We start from the raw sequence: 23,265 nt of genomic DNA, 5'->3' as shown, positions 1-23,265 counted from the left end.
TTGGTAATCAAACCTACCACTGTTGTGTCGTACCTTGGGATTCCTTGGATTTGGGTCAGGTCTTCAGCATCCCTGTATCGATTCCTGGGGTTTAAATAACATTACCATCAAGAACCATTTCCCACTTCCTCTTATGTAATAAGCTTTTGAGAGACTCCAGGGAGCAACGGTTTTCTAAATTGGATTTACAGAATGCGTACATTCTGGTGCGCGTCAGACAGGGAGATGCTCCAGTCATTTTCCTGGCCCTGGTTAATGATGCGCTGCGCGACTTCCTTCACCAGTTCATGTTTGTGTACATCCTCATCTTCTCCAAGTCCATGGTTGAACACATCCAACATGTCCGCCAGGTTCTTCAGACTTCTCGCTCATCACTTGATTGTGAAGCCCAAAAAGTGTGAGTTTCACGTCCCTCAGATCTCCTTCCTGGAGTACATTGTGTCTCAGGGCTGTGTACTGATGGTAGGATCAGTGGTCAACTGGCCACGACCCAGCACAGTCAAGCAAGTTCAGTGTTTTTGCAAATTTCTACTGGAGATTTGTGATGAACTTTAGTGCTGTGGCGGCACCGTTGACCACGCTCACCAAGGGCTTGGCTAGGCATGTATGCTGGACCTCTGCTGCTTAGAAGGCGTTCCAGGACCTGAAACGTCAGTTTTCTTCTGCACCCATTCTCGTTCATGCGGATCCTTCTCTTCCCTTTGTGGTAGAGGTGGATGCCTCTGGCGTTGGGGCTGTTCTGTCTCAGCACTCGGCAAAAGACCAAAAGCTTCATCCCTGTGCCTTCCACTCCAGGTGTCTCACTCCAGCGGAGAGGAACTATAATGTCAGCAATCGGGAGCTTTCTTGCGGTCAAACTGGCTTTGGAGGAGTGGCGGCACTGGTTGGAGGGCTCGGAACATCGCTTTACGGTTTGGACTGACCACAAGAACCTGGTCTATATCTAGGAGGCTAAATGCCTTAGCCCAACGAGCCTGTCGTGGGCTATCTTCTTCACTCGGTTCAGATTCACATTATCTTACCGTCCGGGGTCTAAGAACGTGAAGCCGTATGCCCTCTCTCGCCAGTCCTGATGCCCTCTCTCACTTGAATCCATCATCCCCAGGTCGCTCATCCTTGCGCCAGTGTCCTGGGGTATAGAGACTGTCCTAAGGGAGGCGCAAGGTAGGGAGGCAGTTCCAGATGGCTGTCCACCTAACAGACTTTTTGTTCCTCTTGGGGCACGGTCCAAGGTACTTCAGTGGGATCACTCGTAGCGTCTCACCTCTCATCTGGGAGGGCAGCGAATGCTAGAGTTTTTGAGGAGGTGGTTTTGGTGGCCCTCGGGCAGAGGCAGACACTCAGACGTTTGTGGCTGCCTGTCTGACATGCGCCCGGAACACGACTCCTTGTCAGCAGCCTCTGGGGCTTCTTCATCCACTGCCAACACCTTCTCGACCTTGGAGACATCTCTATGGATTTCATCACGGGCCTTTCATCCTCAGAGGTAGACACGCCATCCTGGTCATTGTGGACCGCTTTTCCAAGGCGGCACATTTCATTCCGCTGCCTAAGCTTCCATCTACCTGTGAGACTGCTCAGCTGGTCATTCAGCATGTTTTCCATCTTCACGGACTTCCTCGGGACAGAGTCTCCGACCGGGGATACCAGTTTGCCTCCAGATTTTGGAGGGATTCTGTACTCTTCTGGGGTTATCAACCAGTCCGTCCTCGGGTTATCATCCTCTGTCCAACGGTCAAACTGAGTGGGCAAACCAGGATCTGGAGACCGCCTTACGGTGCTGTGTGTCCGCCAACCCCGCCACTTGGAGTCCGCACCTTCCCTGGGTGGAGTATGCACACAACATTCTCCAGTATTCCTCCACTGGCATGTCATCATTCCAGGTGTTGTACAGTTAGCAGCCCCCCTTGTTTCCAGATCAGGAGATTTGAAGTGACGGTTCCTTCCTCTCAAAGCCTCATCTCTCGTAGCCGCCGGACCTGGAAGAGGGCTCGTTCAGCGTTCCTCAGCTTGGGTTCAACAACAGGCCAACTGTCATCGCTACCCGAGTCCCCTCCTGCGTCCAGGCCAGATCTGCCAGGTCTGGTTGTCTACTAGGGATCGGCATATCAATCCAGTGGCCTATCGTCTTCATCTTCCCCGGTCCATGAGGGTTCATCCCACTTACCACATCTCCAGACTCAAGCCTGTGGTGTTCAGTCCTCTGGTTCCGGCCACCTGACCTCCACCTCCGCTATCATGCGAGGCGGGACAGCCAGCCTGCACGGTGCGATGCATGCTCTCCAGTTGTCAGTTCCTGAGAGGGACTAAGAACCTCGTGGACTGGAAGGGTTACTGCCTGAGGAACGTTCCTGGATTCCGGCTCATTCGGGACTTCCGTCGATGTTCAGCTACCCCTGGTGGAACGTCAGGAGTCGTTCCTTGAGGGGGGGGGTTGTCACAGGTCAGGTTTTCTCCCTTGAGTACACTACCTGAGGTTGCCACTGGAGAAAACCCTGGGTTACTTCTAGTATCCAGGTGACCCTGATTGGGCTTATTGGGATCACCTACTGGATGACTATTTAGGTTCCTCTGTGGACTGGGCCAGTTGCTCAGGTCTCCTTTTTTGTTCAGTGTACTCGTATGCACTTGCTTTGTTGTTTTGCTATGAAGACCTTAAGTAAATATTCTGGATTTACCCTAACCTCTGCCTGCTGTGTTTCTCTGCGCCTGGGTCCGAGTTCGTACTAGCACTAATGTCACACCTTCCAGCATTGGACAAATAGCTCTCTAAGGTTTGCGATGACAGACATGACAAGAGGAACTGATGATGCACTACCCAATTTCTAAATTACACCTTTTGCATTCTACTATTACAACTTTCAAGAGTAAGTTGAAAGCCGGACTGAGTTCAATTTGGGAACCACTGATATAGGAAATCGCTCACACCGACCCAGACAAAGCAGGGAAATTGAATGTCAATGTGTCACTGCAAGAAAATGGGTGGTTCTGATGGTGTAAAATGGGTAAGGGTATGATTTTGAGTTACAAAATTCCATTCTCTCACCCCCAATCCTCAAACATATATCCATATGAATGTATGTCCTATGCTGTTTCTATGGAGGTTTATCTCATCTATCCCCAGTAGATCATTTCCTCCAGGAGGATGCGTAACCTATGATCTCATCCTCTCCCATAAACGTAAATCGGAGTGGGGGCCCAGGACCGAGTTTGGGAAACCCTGGTCCAAGTGACATGGCGCATGTAGTCTGTGTTTCTAGCAGTCCGTGAAGAGGAGATCATATGAAAACAGCCTGACTAATATGATTGACAAACAATAATAAGCTCTCAGAGAACATCTATTCTGCTTTTCCGTGAAGCAGTATACACATTCCAGGACTGAAAACATATTATTTTGTAATTTAAAATATATATAATTGAAAATAAAGATTTTGAAGGTGATAATGAAGGATGTAAAACAGATGAACAGACTGTGAGTGTGTTGTGGTCATGCAGCATGAAAAACAAGTGGTCTCATCTATCATGAAGACAAACACACACACACACACACACACACACACACACACACACACACACACACACACACACACATAGATAGGCACTCATGTGATTGTTGAGATGAGAATAGCTATTGTACATAGATGTATGAAAATGTGTCTTGAAAAAAACATTGAGGATGGAAACGTTCATGTTAAAAGTTTCATATGAGTTGTATAAGTTATCTGGGTGGTTTGAGGTGTCCTATCGTAATATTAATCTTATGTGTGCTGTTCATGTGTATTCATTGTCCTGGTCTTGCAGGCTTTGTCCGATTCCTTGAGGGTTATTACCTCGTGTTGATCACCAAGCGGAGGAAGATGGCCGACATTGGTGGTCACTCCATATACAAGATAGAGGATACTAACATGATCTACATCCCCAATGACTCAGTGAGGGTGACACATCCTGATGAGGCCAGGTACAGTAGGTCAACCGTTATATACCCAGCATCTCACACCCCACTGGAGATTTTCTACTTTCCTTCCTCTTTCTCTCACTTGTTTCTCTCTCAGTTTACACACACAGTGTGACGGCTTCACTGACCCACTAACCAAGTGTGACCAGCTAAGGATCACTCAGTATATGGGTCTATATAACCTGCAGTGCACAGCAAATGCTTTTGGCGTTTTCTAGTCTCCCATTTTCATTGAGATGAGAAAGTAACATGTATGATGTTATATCTCAAAGACTAGGACTGTTTCCTATGTGACCTGACAACTCCTGTGATGTGACTGTGGTGATGCGACATGAAAAACTCCTGCCACACTAGTATTAGAGGTTCTGACTAGGTGGGATACAGCTACGACCAGAAGTTACTTTTTCGTAGCAGGTTAGGAGAACTTACGCAGCCACGTGGCAGGTTAGGGGAATTAGGTTCATGTTAGGAAAGGAGTTAGGGTTAGCTCAAATGCTGTCCTGAACTAACCCTGCTCTCCGGGTTATGACGTGCAGGTCATAACCATAAGAGATTGGGACTGTTTATTTCTTCTCTTATAGATACGTGAGGATCTTTCAGAATGTGGACCTGTCCAGCAACTTCTACTTCAGGTAAGTAAGTGTGTGTGAGATCTTAAAAAGAACCACTCCTCCGCATCTCTCTTCTGTTGTTTGTCAAGTCAATGCTTTTGTTTGTCACAAGCCTTGGTGATCAGGAGGCTCAGGTGTTTGCTGCCGTATGGAACCTGTCAAACGCTATTCACAGTTCTTCACTTTTTTTGGATGTTACTTTGTTGGAACAAATGTCACACAAGATGCACAGTATATCTGAGGTTATCGCTCTCTCACGTGTATACACATATACACACACACACTTTCAAGACTGGATATTTTATTACAGTGATGTTATGAATCGGTGAGAGAGGACAGAGCCACACTCTTATGGATTTATGTATCAACATCCTCCTCATGAAAACTACACAAATAATCACTGAGTGTACAAAACACGTTCCATGACAGACTGACCAGGTGAATCCAGGTGAAAGCTACGATCCCTTATTGAAATCCACTTCAATCGGTGTAGATGAAGGGGAGGAGAGTTTCCTGTGTGTGTCAAGAATGGTCCACCCACCCAAAGGACATCCAGACAACTTGACCTAACTGTGGGAAGCATTGGAGTCAACATGGGCCAACATCCCTGTGGAATGGTTTGGACACATTGCAGTGTCCATGCCCTGACGATTTGAGGCTGTTCTGAGGACAAAGGGTGTGCAACTCAATATTAGGAAGGTGTTCCTAATGTTTTTATCTCAGTGTACATCTCATTAAAACAAATGGTTATTGTTTATTTCCATCCACCCATTGAATTAGATTTTATTTTCTTTCATTGAATTCACTTAAACAAACACATAAGAGATGACATCACTTCCACCAATAGTTATGTATCATTAAAGTACTGTTTGGACTCCTTTCTGAAGTGTCTGTCTGTCAGTTTTTCGTCATTAAGCCAGAGTGACACACAGAGACCTCAAAATACCCATCTGGTGTACCCTTAACTCCTCTTGGAATCAAGCCCTTCAGCACCTACCATCTAAAGCCCACTGTATCAGTAGCTGTACTAAAGGTTAACCTGTACTGAAAGGGTCAGTATTGACATAGTGTATTCACGACTCGCTCCACAGATGACCTTCTATCAGTTCTCACTCAGACTTGTTGTCAAGCTGGTCATTTTTCTCCCTCTTGAGAGGTGAAGATACATTTGGGACTCTACCTTTTTTTATATCCTCAAGAGGAAAAAAACATTGTATATCGCCAAGAAAAAGTATATACAAAAAATAGACGTACTGTCAGGTGTAAAACAAAATGTTTTTATCATTATTCTTTTTACGCATCACTCCATTCATCCATCTCATTGATTTTTGATTATCGAAGTGTTGTTCTTCTTCCTCGTTGACCTCTTCACCTATGAACTTTGACCCCTCCCAGCTACAGCTATGACCTGAGCCACTCCCTGCAGTACAACCTGACGCTGCTGCATAGCCCGTGTGACCCGGGCACAGTGGAGGAGATGCACACACGGAGCAGCAGACAGCAGGACAGCTTCGACATCTTTGAGGACGAGGGCCTGCCTACACAAGGTCAGACAGCTCCTGCCCTCTCACACTCTCCCTAAACTCCAGTTCATCCAGTTTTAAAACATGTGAATACACTCTATTGAACACATTTCTTTCCATTTGATAACCAAGTGTAACATACCATTCCTTTTTTTGTGATATGTTTTCTTAAATCAGTCAGTGGTCCCAAATAGAAAAAGATCCTCACAACTCAAGCCACTTATAAAGCCATTCACCAGCTAAAAGGTTGATCAGGACATCAATACTAGCCCAAAACCAAAGTCTTTATTCAGCTCATCTGTCTCAATACAGTTTCCATGTTCTAATCTACTGTATCGGTGGTAAACCATCCCCTCCTTGATCCTGTCCATCCATGTAAGCTGTTCTGTGGTGTTTTGTGTTCCTATTTAATGGTTCCGTTGCAGTGTTCCACGGCCTCCAGAGTGAACCGTACGCCAAGTACGTGTGGAACGGCAAGCTCCTGGAGCGCGTCAAGGACACGGTGCATCCTGATTGGCTCATGTACATCATTCATGGCTTCTGTGGCCAGTCCAGTATCCTTTTCCTCCTGCCTGGTTACGACCTGCAAATTAGAGTGTTCAGTTTAGTAGTCAGGTGCTGCATATGTGCTTGTGTCAGTGACTTAGTGCTTTTGCCATGTTCCAGATGTTGGTATCCACTAGGGCTGACCCCATTTAATCGACTGGTCTATTGTTAGTTCGATAGGCTGCTGGTTGACCGAGTATTCTTTCTTTTTTTACCGAGCAGTCGCATATATATTCATAAATAAATACATTTTATTGAAATATTTTATGGCACACGAGACACCTGTCTGACTCACGCCTGCCTCAGTGGACTAATCCATTGCTGAGGCTGGGGGGATGGCACACCTGTATCACCAGTAGTACCTTTAACCTTAATTACCATCATTTATCATCTCCAATGGAACATGTTGTTAATGCATTCAATATATGATCAGTCTTTTACCTTTATTCTCATTGTCGGTGGACACGTTGTTTGTGGACCTCCATCTTTCTGTCCGTCTGTCTTTTGACAACTTTATTCCTCTTGTGTTCTTTTCCCTCGCCCCGCTTCCTCCACTCCCCATCATGTGTCTGGCATGCTGCTCACTGGAAAGTGTGTGCCTGCCTCTTGTTCCACAACACATGGAATAACATTTTTCTTTTTTGTTTGGGGGGCACATGGAATACCTAATGAGACAGATGCTCGCCAGTCTGCTAAGCTGCATTAAGCGATTTGTGTTTATATTATGGTCTATATAAAAATATTAAGCAATGCTTATCAGGTATGAAAACAGTGGAGCTTTTGCATGCTTTGCTCATCTGGTATATGAGGTGGAAAAGAAAACAAATATTAGGTTAGCTAGACAGGTTCTTTTTGTTTAGACTAGGAAAGCACAGCTAGTGTGTCCACTAAGCCAAAGAAAAACACACTTGAAACAAAATGTATGCCTACTTTGGTTATATTGATGCATGGTTTGGTTATATTGATGCATATTTGAGTGTGGATGCTTGGGGCTTGGGTAGAAGTGCTTGAGAATAACTAAATCTGATTAATTGTGTCCCTGATTTTGAGAGCCCAGTTTAACTATCCGTCAGTGCAGATCTTATAGGCAGACATTAAGACATTATAACCATTCATTGCACCTCTTAGCCATGAAAGGTTTTAGCTAATGACTTTTCTGCTTGACTGAAGTTGTTCTTGGCTTTTTATATACACAAGTAATAATGAATGACCTCCTCCACAGTCATGAGATTCGTGAACTCCCCAGTATCCCAATGATGAAAGACGAAATGGATAGAAAAACAAAAATACTTCAGTCTGAACTTAAACAACTAAAACTGTGTAGAAGGTGTGTGGAATTGATAATGAACCTACCTACATTTTTTTATTTGTTTTACCTCTGAAACTATTTTTTCAATCACAGTATTTTCTTATCTAGAGCTATTATCAGTGCTATTTGGTTGATTGTGTGGTCTCAAATCAGTCAGCATATTAACATTCTACATCAAGAATATTGGCAAATTAGAGTTATTGACCATGGAAAATGGTGGGAATGTTGTTCCCTTATCAAATAATTGCTACATCTACTATCAATATAGCATTCTAAATAGTTTTCCAGATTGTATTTTTGCAACAACAACAACAAAATGGGACGCTAATATTGGGTTGCGGTTCAATTTGGTTTCCGAGACAACCAGTTGAGGACCACTGGTTTACAGCAAATATTGCTGAATAGCACGAGGGGTAAGTGTGTGTGTGTGTGTGTGTGTGTGTGTCTCACCAGGTTGGCTGGTTAGAGGGGCAGTGGGGGCCACATTGCAGACGCTGGGTTAAGACAACGGTTCCTGGAAGCCATCCTTCTCTCATGGTTCTTTTCCCAGAGAAACCCAGGCAGAAGAATTCATAGAAAGTAACTGAGGTGGGGGGGGGGGGTGAAGAAAGGCAGAGGCACAGAGCTGGGGGAAGTGATGGGGATGAAGTGATGGAGGTTAAGAGGAAAAGAGAGTTAAGAGAGGGACTTAGTAAATTAGTGCGAGAGAGAAAGAGATTGAGGGTAGAGAGAGGGGAACAGTGATTGGCAGGGGCAATTCCATTTCAATTCAGGAAGTGAATTACAAATCATTTTTCTCCCATTTTTGAATTAGACATATAAAAGTATACACTTTACAATTCTTGACATGAGTACCAATATCTTTTTCCCCCCTTTTCTTATTGGAGAAGCCCCCCCCCCTCCCCCAAAAAATAAACAAGCAAACTAACATTCCATATGAAAATACAATTACAACAGATCACAACACACTATCCCTTTCCTCCCCCTTTTGGTCCCAAGTTCTTGCTCAATAGAGTAAATAAATTTGTCAAGAAAAGGAAATTAAAGGTGGCCATCTCAGAAAAAAGTTAGCAGTACATGCACTCTAAATTAAGAAAAGACATAATAACTCAGTGGTTGGTTTGGGAGATTTCCAATTCAGCCAAAACTGTTGGCGGGCCACTAGTGAAGCAAACGTTACATCTGCTTTACTTTAGGTGAGAATAGACAGCACAAATGGAGGTCCAAATATAGTTATCAAAGGACAAGACTGCAGGTCAATATCAATACCTTTAGAGAGAGTAGTTAAAAAGGAAGAACAAAACTCTTGACTGCTTAGAGCATGAGTAAAACATGTGACTGTGATCAGCGGGAGACATTGCGCATTGTGTCATCTGTCTCTGGGGGAAAATTAATAGTTTTTTGTAATGAATTTTGTGCAACACTTTGATCTGATTTAAACTTAACTGAGCACAGGAAGATGTTAACCCTAAGAAGTGCCTCCTCTGACCAGTCCTCTGTCAGGTCAAGTTCACTTCCCCAGTCAGTGTTTAGTTTGTTGATGGGAGAGGTTTTCGGAGGAGAGCATAACATCATCATATGAGATGTCCCCATATCTGCGGGAGTGACAGGATCCCTTCTAATAGCGTGTTAGGAGGTGATTAAGGAAAGGTAGGAAAGTGAGAACTAACTAAATTACGAGCTTGGAAATAGCGGAAGAGATTGAGGCAGATTACATTTAGCTACAAGATCATTAAAACTGGCAAAGGTCCCTTAAAAAAAAAAAAAAAAATATATATATATATATATATATATATATATATATATATATATATATATAAATAAAAATAGTTGAAACATACCAAACCTCTCTCACGCCACAAAAAAAGCCTGGTCAAGTGTGGAGGGTAGAAATGGATGGTTGTTCCAAATAGGGAGTAGAAGATAAGGGGCAGAAAGTCGAAAATGCTGACAAAATTGTTTCCAGATCTTCAAAGTAGAGAGCACAATATTATTTGTAGTGTACTCTGAAGGACACATGGATAGTGGGGCACAGATTCAAGAAGAGAAGGGATGATTGGAATGAATGTGCTTCTATTGAGCACCAGTTGGTACTTGGAGAATTACACCAGACCAAAATCTTCTGAATAGTAGCTGCCCAGTAGTGAAACAGTAAGTTGGGAAGTGCCAAACCACCATTTTGTCTCCCTCTTTGAAGTATCTCTCTTATCCTAGGTGTTTTGCCTGGCGAGTGAATTACAATAGCATTTCAGTAATTTACTAATTGTTATTTGAAATCAATGACACTTTGCCTTTTTATGTTACATCTGTGTGTGTCCCACCTTAACCTCTGTGTGAAGAGCTCCTGATCTACGGTCGTCCGGTTCATGTCACCCTCATCGCCAGGCGCTCCAGTAAATTTGCTGGCACCCGCTTCCTCAAGAGAGGAGCCAACTGCGAGGTAACCTCCTGCCTCATCTTGTCGCCACGACAACAGGGCGAAGTCGCCCCCGGTGTTATATAATAGCAGCATGGCACAAAGGAGGGGGTGTGAGGTTAATGTAACCTCCGTGTCTCTGCATCTCCTTTGTGTGTGTGTAGTTTGGTGGTAAAGGGGTTCAGTATGCTGTGTTTTTGAGGCCAAATTATGTGTCTATTATTCCCTCTGCGCGGCTTAGTTTAGTCCGGGATTGACATTCGTAAGGTTTGTGTGTTTGTGTGTGCTCATTTTGGGATGACTTTCTGGTCCAGTATATGGTCCACTCCTGTCAATTACAGGTCAAAACTGTTGAACAATGAAAAAAACAGCTATGGGGCCATCGAAGAGTGTGTAGATCCATGTTGTTCTCTCTGTATATTGTCCCTCACCTGTTTTCATCTGATCCTCTGCAGGGTGACGTAGCCAATGAGGTGGAGACTGAGCAGATCATCCACGATGCGTCGGTGATGTCATTCACGGCAGGGAGTTACTCTTCCTACGTTCAGGTCAGGGGTTCTGTTCCCCTCTATTGGTCCCAGGACATCTCCACCATGATGCCTAAACCACCTATACGATGTAAGATATTATCATCATTAGATATCGTATACACTGTACAGTATCATTAATATAATGTGGTCTACTGGTCTCTGTCTGGACATATACCCCTATCACCAATATGCCATAAGATACACATTACTACAGCACTTATAGTAGTAGTAATACTATAAACTATACTCTGGCCAAACGGACCATGTTTTACTATTGATGAGAGAGAGACTTTCTCTCCTCTTTTCATCCATCTCTGTTTCTCATTATGACTCCAGCAGGATACATCCTAGGGAGTGTGTGAGGATCAGATGGTCTCAGAGATTGAAAAGGTGGGGAGAGACTGCAGTTTGTGTGTGTGGACTCGACTGCATTAAATTATATCCTCTCTTACCCCATTTGGCCTACAGTCCATCATGGATGATATTTACTTAAGAGAGTGAAAGCTTGTCCCAAGATGTGTGTGTGCGCCCGCATGCATTTGTATATGAAAGGATCTTTTCCTCTCATCCTCCATTTGGTTTTCAGTCCATCCTAGGATGACATTTACATGCATAATGCAGAGATGTAATGTACGGAGAGAGCTAGTGTGTCCTCCAGATCTATGTGATGGGGACCTTACCTTCCCTCTCCCATCTGTCTATCGACACTACATAACCAAAAGTATGTTGACGCCTGCTCGTCGAACATCTCATTCCAAAATCATGGGCATTAATATGGAGTTGGTCCTCCCCTTTGCTGATATAACATCACTATGCATTGGGTCAGGTAGTGTTCTCCTGGCATCCGCCAAACCCAGATTCGTCCGTCGGACTGCCAGATGGTGAAGTGTGATTCATCACTACAGAGAATGTGTTTCCACTGCTCCAGAGTCCAATGGCGAAGAGCGTTACAGCACTCCAGCCAACGCTTGGCATTGTGCATGGGGATCTTGGACTTGTGTGCAGCTGTTCAGCCATGGAAATCCATTTCATGAAGCTCCTGCTCAAACGTCATTCAGCTAATCCATTAAATCAATTCAGCGATATGGCATCAGGCACACACACAGATATAGAAGCCCATAGACACAAAGATGTCCAATTACATGTAAATTCTTGTTCGATAACGATGTCTGTCGGCTCCAAGATCATCAGCCATTAGTGAATTTAGGACAGGTTTGAGGATCAGGAAGACCCTGGTGGGACATAGTGGTCAGTCACCAGCCAGCCAGCCGTTCCTGAAAAATGAGACTGCGGTTACACAAGCCTCCTGTTGACATTATGACATGCTTAAGTAGGTGAATAGCTTTGTAGGGAGGGTTGAAGAGAAGCGTGTCTTTTCATGCCTCCTCGTCCTAATCATGACGACCCACGGGGGAACGAGGATGAGGGCCTTGTAAAATGGCTTCAGTCAGCCCCCCTCTTCTCGCCCTGGTTACCCAACATCACCATTTACAACGGACCTAAATGGATGAGTGATTTCCCCTCATGACTGATCATAAAGGGAAACATGTTTGACTGACCCAGATCTTCATTTGGTTGGCTGAATTGTTTGCAGGTGTGGGGCTCTGCGAGACCACCACATGAAGTCATAACACTGAAAGAATAGAACGGATGGGTGAAATGATGGAGAGAGGGGCAGAAAGGAAATGGGCATGTGTGTTAGTTACGGTATAATAATACTCTACTGTATAACCAACAACAGCAGGTTAGATGACGTTGGCCTGGGGGTAGGTTTATGACAGTCATAAATACCTCTCTCCCCCTTTTTCCTCTCTCTACCCTACTGATATTACATTTGAACACCCCTTGGTTATCATAAAGATTCTGGGAACATCAGAAGGTGGGGGCAAATGAACTATATTCTGGTAATCCGACCAATTGAACATATGCAGTGGTACTTAATGAATATGATGTCAGTTCGGTTGTCATCTGAGACATTCTCATCAATGATAAAATGACATAAACTCTACAGTGTAAAGTCTACACATCAGACTTATCGGATTCACATGGAATTGTTGTTCAATTTAAATGTTTGAATATGAAATTATTTGTGATGGGATGAAATGTGATTTTAGCTTCTAAAATGTGAGAATTGGGTTTTAATGAGTGAATTAGGCCCGACTCAGTGGCCCGCCCACATGAAGAGACATAGTTTGTAAACTATGAAACACACCCCATTTCTCCCTCCACTATATATGCCCTTGACGAAAATGTATCCTGCTGTTCCGAGGATGTGAGGACGACGGTCCGATGTCAGAATGGTTCAGATAATAATACAGAACGAAGCCAACATCAGCGTGAGCTTTGGTTGCGAATGGTATGACCTTTGAACTCTTATTCACTACATAAGTGATACCTCCTAGCCGTTTAGTTAGCAACAGCAGCTGCAAACGAGGGTTAGGAAGGAACAGACAGAGTATCCCGTCTATCACACAACGACGTTACTACAACGTATCCAATTGACCACCAGAGACATTCTTCAAAGGACTCGGTTTGGCAACACGGCCTTCCATCTACCACCAACCTCCCGAAGCGCTGCTCAGAGTAAATATTTATTGCATTTTTCTTTTCCAAATGGGTGGTAATTTAGAATGCATAAAATACTGTATTTATGAAAGCACAGCTTCTTTCTTTGGTCCTCAGTCTTCCCGCTCTTTCACTCAAACCCAGCCCTTCTTTTGTGTAACCAGCTGTCATATCTGTTCCGCCCGCTAGAGACGTTTTCCTTTATAACGTCATCAAGGTATAATTAATTCTGTGTATATGTAATTCTGTGTGATTAGTTAGGTATTTAGTAAATAAATAATTCAACCCAATTTTGTATTGCTGATTCAACCAGGGTTCGTGAAGATAACCAAGAATTTACAACTTTCAGATGAGACTGAATTAAGGTGACGATTAATATTGACTGCTATTGCTATAAAATATTACTAGGTCTTTAAGAGTTTATTCGGAAGATAACAGCTCTATAAATATTATTTTGTGGTGCCCCGACTCTCTAGTTAATTACATTTACATGATTAGCTCAATCAGGTCATTTTAACTACGGAGAAAGGATTTTATAGAATAGCATGTTATATCACTTAATCCGGCATAGCCAAAGACACGACACCTTCATGTTTCTAGGTTACCTTTTGGTTGGTCTTATGAAATGCTTATGAATCATTATTTCAAACAGTATTGCTTACCTTATGATACAGCCAGTGGCATGGCTTTGATTCAGAGGGGTTGGGATAAATGCGGAAGACACATTTCACTTCTACAACTGAATAGGTATCCCACTTTCCTTCTAACATCCTAAACCTTAATGTTTGCTCATCGCTCAGTCAAAATAGAGTTGAGTGAAGTAGATGCTAAAGTGACCCCTATGGCCATGTAGCTAACCTCTCTTTGTTGCACCTCAGTAGACCAGGCCTACCTATACGCCCATGTAGCTGCCTTTTGACCTCTCTCTGTTGTGTCTCAGTAGACCAGGTCAAGCCCTATGCCCATGTATCTGCCCTCTAACCTCTGACCTCGCTCTGTTGCGTCTGTGGACCAGGCCAACCCCTACGCCCATGTACACTACCGTTCAAAAGTTTGGGGTCACTTGGAAATGTCCTTGTTTTTGAAAGAAAATCAATTTCTTTGTCCATTTAAAATAACATCAAATTGATCAGAAATACATTGTTAATGTTGAATATGACTATTGTACATGGAAACAGCTGATTTAAAATGTTAAAAAATTGAATATCTACATAGGCGTACAGAGGCCCATTATCAGCAACCATCCCTCCTGTGTTCCAATGGCACGGTGTGTTAGCTAATCCAAGTTTATCATTTGAAAAGGCTTATTGATCACTAGAAAACCCTTCTGCAATTATGTTAGCATAACTGAAAACTGTTGTTCTGATTGAAGAAGCAATAAAACTGTCCTTCTTTAGACTAGTTGAGTATCTAGAGCATCAGCATTTGTGGGTTCAATTACAGGCTCAAAATGGTCAGAAACAATTAACTTTATTAATTAGCCTTTTAAAATGATACACTTGGATTAGCTAACACAACGTGCCATTGGAACAGAGGATTGATGGTTGCTGATAATGGGCCTCTATGTAGATATCCAATAAAATATCTAACGTTTCCATGTACAATAGTCATTTACAACATTAACAATGTCTACACTGTATTTCCAATCATTTTTATGTTATTTTAATGGACAAAAAAGCTTTTCTTTCAAAAACAAGGACATTTCTAAGTGACCCCAAATTTTTGAATGGTAGTGTAGCTGCTCTCTGACCTCTCTGTTGTGTTTCAGTGGACCAGGCCGACCCCTATGCCCATGTAGCTGCCCTCCATTTTGACCAGATGCTCCAGCGGTTTGGCTCGCCCATCATCATCCTCAACCTTGTCAAGGTAACAGCACCGCACCCCCCACCACAGGGCACCTCAGACCAACACCTCAGTCACACTGTTAATGGAACAACGGAATAATTACTCTGGTAGAAACTGAGTCCAATAGATTAAACCTTCCTCAGAGTACCCATTTACGATACTGTCACATCAGCGGATAGTTAAAGGATTGTTCCACAGTTTGTCTCCACGGATCCATTTACTTCATTTAAATTGTAGTGTGTTCACCCATAAAATGATTAATTCATTCAAGGTTTATACAAATATGTCCATTCAATGGAGAATTCCGTCAGAAATGCAATAGTCCAAACCTCATGCCTCTACCATGAAAATACTCAGAGAATTGAGCATGTTTAGAGTGAATGGAATGTCGTCACCGGGATGGTCAAAAAGTGGTCACTGCTCAATAGAACTCTGTAGCGTTGCTTCATGGCAGATTGGCGCTAACTTCGAACATCAACTGACAAGCTAACCATTGGCTACAGGTTCATGAGTGAAAACATGGGCTTTTTCTAAATTAAATCTGCGGAATAGAAAGCAACATAGGGACTAAATAATATTTATTTAGAAGGCTGACAGACTGAATTTCCTTATCCACCCTCCACGTAGACAATCTGTTCCTGTTTTCATTATGTATTTCTGAGTCTCTCCCTTTAAATCGCTATAGAAACGGCCCCTCTAAATGTAAATTGATGGCCAATATCCAGCCAATGGAAGCCAAGGATCGGGAGATGAAAATTACGAGGGTATCAAGTTGATTTTGATAGATCCATCCTGCAGAAAGACTTCCAAATGGTGCCATCTCCCAATGCTAAATATGGAACAGATACAACCAAGAGCACCTCAAGTCTAAACTAGCAAACTAACGTTCTTATTTCATCAACACTGTCAAGAACAAGTGATTGATAATGACAGGGCAAAGGAAACTACATTTTGACATTAATTTATAGTACACTCTTGAATTGCCCTGTTTTTCTCTACATTTTAGAGCAGGGAGTGAATACCCTATAAATTGTTAGTGGCCCGAGTTATCCAAATTGCCCGGAAATAAGTTTGGTGTCACTTAAAAGCCATATCTCAGACTGGCCAATGAAAACAAAAGATTAAGATGGGCAAAAGAACACAGGCACTGGACAGAGATATGGCTTTTCATTTCTCTTCCTAGAAGGCCAGCGTCCCGGAGTTGCCTTGTCACTGTTGACGAGTGTTGCAGACAGGTGAGGACTTGTGAGGCATCTGCGACAGGGTAGCCTAGTGGTTAGAGTGTTGGACTTGTAAACGGAAGGTTGCAAGTTCAAACCCCCGAGCTGACAAGGTACAAAAATCTGTCATTCTGCCCCTGAACAGGCAGTTACCCCACTGTTCCTAGGCCGTCATTGAAAATAAGAATTTGTTCTTAACTGACTTGCCTAGTTAAATAAAGTTTTTTTTTTAAACTAGACACTGTACTTGTCCTCTTGCTCAGTTGTGCACTGGGGCCTCCCACTCCTCTTTCTATTCTGGTTAGGGCCAGTTTGCACTGTTCTGTGAAAGGAGTAGTACATAGCATTGTACAAGTTCTTCAGTTTCTTGGTAATTTCTCGCATGGAATAGATTTAATTTCTCAGAACAAGAATAGACTGACTAGTTTCAGAAGAAACTTATTTATTTCTGGCCATTTTGAGCCTGTAATCGAACCCACAAATGCTGAAGCTCCAGATACTCAACTAGTCAAAGAAGGCCCGTTCTATTGCTTCTTTATTCAGACAACAGTCTTCAACTGTGCTAACATAATTGCAAAAGGGTTTTCTATTGATCAACCTTTTTAAAATTAGCTAACACAATGTGCCATTGTAACACAATAGTGATGGTTGCTGATAATGGGCCTCTGTATGCCTATGTGGATATTCCATAAAAAATCTGCTGTTTCCAGCTACAATAGTCATTAACAATGTCTACACTGTATTTCCGATCATTTTGATGTTATTTAAATGGACAAAAAATGTGCTTTTCTTTCAAAAACAAGGACATTTCTAAGTGACCACAAACTTACTTTTGAACGGTAGTATATATACAGTACCAGTCAAAAGTTTGGACACACCTACTCATTCAAGGGTTTTTCTTTATTTTTGTTATTTTTTTACATTGTAGAATAATAGTGAAGCTCTGAAATAACACATATGGAATCATGTTTAAAAAAATCAAAATATATTTTAGATTATTCAAAGTAGCCACCCTTTGCCTTGATTACAGCTTTGCACACTCTTGGCATTCTCTCAACCAGCTTCACCTGGAATGCTTTTCTTGAAGGAGTTCCCAAATATGCTGAGCACTTGTTGCCTTCTTTTCCTTCACTGCGGTCCAACTCATCCCAAACCATCTCAATTGGGTTGAGGTTGGGTAATTGTGGAGGCCAGGTCATCTGATGCAGCACTCCATCACTCTCCTTCTTGGTCAAATAACCCTTACGCAGCTGGAGATGTTGGGTCATTGTCCTGTTGAAAAACAAAGGATAGTCACATTAAGCGCAACCCAGATGGGATGGCGTATTGCTGCAGAATGCTGTGGCTCAGTGTGCCTTGAATTCTGAATAAAACCCTTCTGCAATTATGTTAGCACAGCTGAAAACTGTTGTTCTGATTGAAGAAGCAATAAAACTGTCCTTCTTTAGACTAGTTGAGTATCTAGAGCATCAGCATTTGTGGGTTCAATTACAGGCTCTAAATGGTCAGAAACAATTAACTTTATTCTGAATTTTTGAGAAATTGCCAAGAAACTGAAGATCTCATACAACGCTGTGTACTATTCCCTTCACAGAAGAGCACAAACTGGCCCTAACCAGAATATAAAGAGTGGAATTCTGGTGGAAGAGTGGAATGCATTTCAATTAACAGGTGTGCCTTGTTAAAAATTAATTTGTGGAATTTCTTTCTGGGCCAAGAAACATGAGCAATGGATATTAGACCGGTGGAAATTTGTCCTTCGGTCTGGAGTCCAAATTGGATGTTGTTGGTTCCAACCGTCTTTGTGAGATGCGGTGTGGGTGAAAGGATGATCTCTGCGTGTGTATTTCCCACCGTAAAGCATGGAGGAGGAGGTGGTATGGTGTGGGGGTGCTTTGCTGGTGACACGGTCTGTGATTTATTTTGAATTAAAGGCAAACAACCATCATGGCTACCACAGCATTCTGCAGCGATACACCATCCCATCTGGTTTGGGGTCAGTGGCACTATCATTTGTTTTTCAATAGGACAATGACCCCAAACACACCTCCAGGCTGTGTAAGGGCTATTTTACCAAAAAGGAGAGTGATGGAGTGCTACATCAGATGACCTGGCCTCCACAATCATCTGACTTTAACCCCAATTGAGATGGTTTTGGCAGAGTTGGACCGCATAGTGAAGGAAAAGCAGGCAACAAGTGCTCAGCATTTGTGGGAACTCCTTCAAGACTGTTGGAAAAACATTCCAGGTGAAGCTTGTTGAGAGAATGCCAAGAGTGTGCAAAGCTGTCATCAAGGCAAAGGGTGGCTATTTGAAGAATCTCAAATATAAAATATATTTTGATTTGTTTAACTTTTTGGGTTACTACGTGATTCCATGTGTGGTATTTCATATATTTGATGTCTTCACTATTATTTTACAATGTAGAAAATAGTAAAAATGAAGAAAAACCCTTGAATGAGTAGGTGTTCTAAAACCAGTAGTGTAGCTTACTCCAGTAGTAGTGAGAGGACTTGACTGGTTAGCCATACATTAGTTGCCATTCTGTTGCTGCTCTGACTTCAAAGTTAAAGACCTATATGTTAATGTGACTTGTGACAGAATGCAGGGCAAGCAGCTTGTGGTGATACTGCCAGAGAGGAGAGCGCTGAAGTGAATGGTTATACAAGCACTTCTGACTCAATCAGCCAGGCTGTTGTCCTCTTTCTGTGTGAAGTAATTATTCCTGGTTCTTGTTGTTCTCGGTTCTGTAAAGTGGGTTGGAAACTATTGGGACCATACTTGCAAACATAAAAAAAGTCATAATAATTTTAAGTTCAACCTGGACCTCTGTCTCAAAATGTGCATCAGCCAAATACAATCGTAGCTGATGCAGAACTTATCTTATATAATCATTGTCAGCTGCTGAGGTTAGCATTTATTTTATTTTATTTTTTATTTTACCTTTATTTAACCAGGCAAGTCAGTTAAGAACACATTCTTATTTTCAATGACGACCTGGGAACAGTGGGTTAACTGCCTGTTCAGGGGCAGAACGACAGATTTGTACCTTGTCAGCTCGGGGGTTTGAACTCGCAACCTCCCGGTTACTAGTCCAACGCTCTAACCACTAGGCTACCCTGCCACCTTATAAGGCTAACGTGTGCCATGTTATCTGATGGGACCAGCTACAATGTAGCATTCTATCATGTGCAACTATGTCGACGATTGTATCTGGCTGATGCTCGTTTTGAGACGGGTCCAGGTTAAACAAAAAATATATATATCATGTTCGGAAGTATGGCCCCATTGTGCTGTTTTCCAAGCATTATATTACTGCAATGTTCCAAGTAACATATTTATACTAAAGATGGCATTAAATAAGCTTTTGGAGAGAAAAAAACCCACGTTCTCCGGTGTCAGATGTCCCTGTGGGGGAGAAAACAAGGAGAGGGGGAGAGATGTAATATCCAACATGACCATAATGAAGTGTTGACAGACACATCCAAATGACTGAGAATTTAACTTGAGGATTTTTCTAAGAAACCAGCAGGATTCCTGGAATCACACCTTCATGTGATTGGACAATAGCCTGGAGTGTTGGTTTAATTAGCTAGTGAAGGTTTAGGCTAACTCAATACATTGGAAAAGAACAGTTGTTGTTGTTACTCTGACAGATGGAGTGATAAAAGAGGTACTCGGGAGAAACTGGTTAGGGGCTAGTGATTACAAGCTGTTGAAGAACCACCTTAAATGCACTCATGCACACTCACACTCTTCACACAGTGTTGTGAACCCCCCCTTCTTACTGCTGAGCTCGGGTGTCCTGTGCATGTCACGCACAAGGGAACGAGGAGAGGGATAGCCAATCACAGCCTCCCGTTGCCTGCACAAGCTCGGCCATGTGCAGTGGGGGAGGAGAGGGTAGGGTGCCCCCCCTTAGTCCCATGCTCCCCGGTCCCCCTCTCCCTCTCACTCACTATCTCACTCACAAGCAAAAATCCAAAAAGTCACCATAGACTTTGCAACGTAGGAGTGATTTGTGTTTGCCAGTGATGGGTAGGTGGGGGTGTGTCACTCATCAGGATCCATTTCTCTTAACTGGGAAATTCCCTCATTTGTGCAGAGACACATTTAACCACTGTTCATTTGTCACATCAAGAGCCTCTGTCATGCCTTGCCACACTCTCTTATGCAGGTGTGTGAGATCTGTGTGTATCCATGTGCATGCATTTTGCATGACACCCATCTGTGTGCAGAGCATGTACTGCACTGCATGCATGGTGTGCTGCCACATGATGAGTGTGTTTGCAGTTGTGCTCGTGTATGCATGATACTTTGTTTGGCACGTGTGTGTGTGTGTGTGTGTGTGTGTGTGTGTGTGTGTGTGTGTGTGTGTGTGTGTGTGTGTGTGTGTTTTGATGCCATGCTGTGAGAGAGAGCCTGGCAGTGGTTAATGGCTGGTTATTAACTGGGCTGTGACACTGATAGAGGCGTGTGTGTGTTTTGTAGATAAGTGGTTAAAAGGTTGTTGAAGGTCTAGCGACCGGGGTGCTCTTTAGGAGAGATGACAGGAGGAGCAGCAGGGGTAGACTCTCTTGGCTTCAAACAGAATGAATAGGAACTGACAGTGCTCAGGAAGTAGGCAGCATATGTGAGGGAGAGTGTGTTTTGAGAGAACGTTTTGTAGAGAGGAACTGAACTTCTGGTAGACAGACATAGTTTGGCTGCTGTAGACATGATTAGCTGATGTCAATGCAGAGCTAGGAGTACTGGGTGTGTGTGTCTGCGTTGGAGAGAAGAGGTCATGACTAATGCGTGACATGTACATGCGCACACACTGCTCCTGTGGGTGAACTGGCATTAATGTCTGGAAATAGTTCTCTCTTAAGGTAGCTCCATCTGATCTTAGTTACAGATGTAGGATCTTAATTTGATCATTATTTTGTTGCTGAGAATTTTCTTTTCCTGCGCTTGTACAAACTTGTAGTGTATTTGTATTTCCACTTTGACATTTCAGACTTAAATTTGCCCTAATGAAAAATGTATCAACCCCTACAAAAAGTCCATTAATTATAATCCACATAATTCACATTTCCTGTTGCTGCAGAACTATTTTCCTGCTTTAGCAAACAGGCTCAAATGATTAAGGTCCTACATCTGAATGTAGTTAATGAATTGAGATGTTAAAAAAACGTTATGTTCATTCAGGTGGTACCGTTGTGGGAGAAATTTTCCAGAGACAAAAATTTATGAGGTTACCATAGACTTTCATGCATTTTCTCATAAATCAGAGACCTTTCCTTCAGTGTAAATGAGTAACGCTGATGATGTGTGTGTCTCTGTGTCTGTGTGTAGAAACGAGAGAAGAGAAAGCATGAGAAGATCCTCAGTGAGGAGCTCTTCCCTGCTGTAATCAACCTCAACCAGTTCCTCCCTCCAGAACACTGCATCGACTACATCGCCTGGGACATGGCCCGATACACCAAGAGGTACAGATCTAGGATCAGCTCACCCAAACCCTATCCTTAACCATTAAAGGCGAAATGCCTAAGATCAGTTTTTGGTTGCGACTTCGTCCTACTCATACCTGCTGCTTTAGCTTAACCCTACACCAGCATCGTGTTCTGTAAGAGCCAGAGGTACAAAGTGTTGTCCCAGCAAGTCAACACCTCAGAACATTTAATGGTTCCCAAACTTTTTGGGTCCACAACCCTATTTTGATATCTGAAAAGTCTCGCTGCCCCACCCTTGTGAATTTTTTGTTGTTGTAATTAACAACCAATGTTTACTTTTAATGTGGGACTGTGACAGTCAATTGCAAGTTATGCTGATGTATAATGTCTCATATCTCGCCACCACTAATGAGATGGGTGTGGTTGATGAATGTCGCGTCGGAGCTTCTCAAAGTCAGGGGGCGTGGTCGACAGTATGCACCTCCTCTCTGCTGTCACATCCAACCCTGATATTATTACTATATTGTTTTTAATGCAGACAAGCCAAGCACTGGATCCAGCTTCACACATATGAGCTGGCGAAGGGTAGTCTACCATGACTTTTCTGGTGCTTTCAAGACAACTGGGAACTCTGAAAAATACGAGGTTGAATTCTGACATTAGTGATCTTCAGGTTGGAAAGTCTGAGCTCTAGAAAGAGGGCTGAGTTCCCGAGTTACATGACTGTTCAAAGTATATTTCCCAGTTGGAGCTCTTTTCATTCCGAGTTACCAGTTGTCTTGGGAAGTAAGTCCCAAAGTGCCCTTCCAAGTGTTGGAGGTGAACAGTCATCACTCATGTGGGACACTTACTGGTGCTGTTTTCTGTTATTTTCATTACACAGAAGGTCAACCAAGTCAGTTGTTTTTACATCCATTGTGAATGACAACCGCTCCTCTCTCAATGCGAAAAATCACATTCACGTTCATAACTAGAGTGCGGAGGCCTGCCTGCCGTCCCGGGATAGATGGTGCTCCATCTGTGCAAAAGCCCACCATTCCATCCCATATGGAATCTGTTTTCCGTCAATATAGCCTCAGCACACTCGGGAATCGTGAGACAGAACAATATGTCCTCGTGAATAGCCTCCCCCAACATTTATAGCGAACAAAAGTCAATGCATGGGCATCTCGATCCTCACAGCTAACATCCATTTGGAGAGCATAAGGTGGGGAGTTTTGGAGTACAATCATTTTCATTTTAGATTTTTAACGTTAACCACATAAAAATGTTGAGATACAAAGACGATATAAGATATTGTTTGTATTTAT

The 23,265-nt window shown here is 43.0% G+C and overlaps 1 protein-coding gene across 2 annotated transcripts in view; it reads left to right on the top strand.

Moving 5' to 3' along the window:
• fig4a (FIG4 phosphoinositide 5-phosphatase a) overlaps positions 1-23,265 on the top strand; it is a 98,602-nt gene that overhangs the window by 17,829 nt on the left and 57,508 nt on the right. For both annotated transcript variants that reach the window (XM_064991348.1, XM_064991347.1), the window contains 8 exons: positions 3,802-3,958; positions 4,537-4,587; positions 5,962-6,113; positions 6,515-6,643; positions 10,284-10,384; positions 10,816-10,978; positions 15,224-15,321; positions 21,858-21,991. In XM_064991348.1, coding sequence (XP_064847420.1) covers positions 3,802-3,958; positions 4,537-4,587; positions 5,962-6,113; positions 6,515-6,643; positions 10,284-10,384; positions 10,816-10,978; positions 15,224-15,321; positions 21,858-21,991 — 985 coding nt within the window. The remainder of the gene's footprint in view (positions 1-3,801; positions 3,959-4,536; positions 4,588-5,961; positions 6,114-6,514; positions 6,644-10,283; positions 10,385-10,815; positions 10,979-15,223; positions 15,322-21,857; positions 21,992-23,265) is intronic.

This window comes from Oncorhynchus masou, chromosome 16, assembly GCF_036934945.1.
Source record: "Oncorhynchus masou masou isolate Uvic2021 chromosome 16, UVic_Omas_1.1, whole genome shotgun sequence".
Classification (NCBI taxonomy): domain Eukaryota; kingdom Metazoa; phylum Chordata; class Actinopteri; order Salmoniformes; family Salmonidae; genus Oncorhynchus; species Oncorhynchus masou.
The sequence above is the reverse complement of the archived record's forward strand: the minus strand, read 5'-3'. Positions and strand labels throughout refer to the sequence as shown.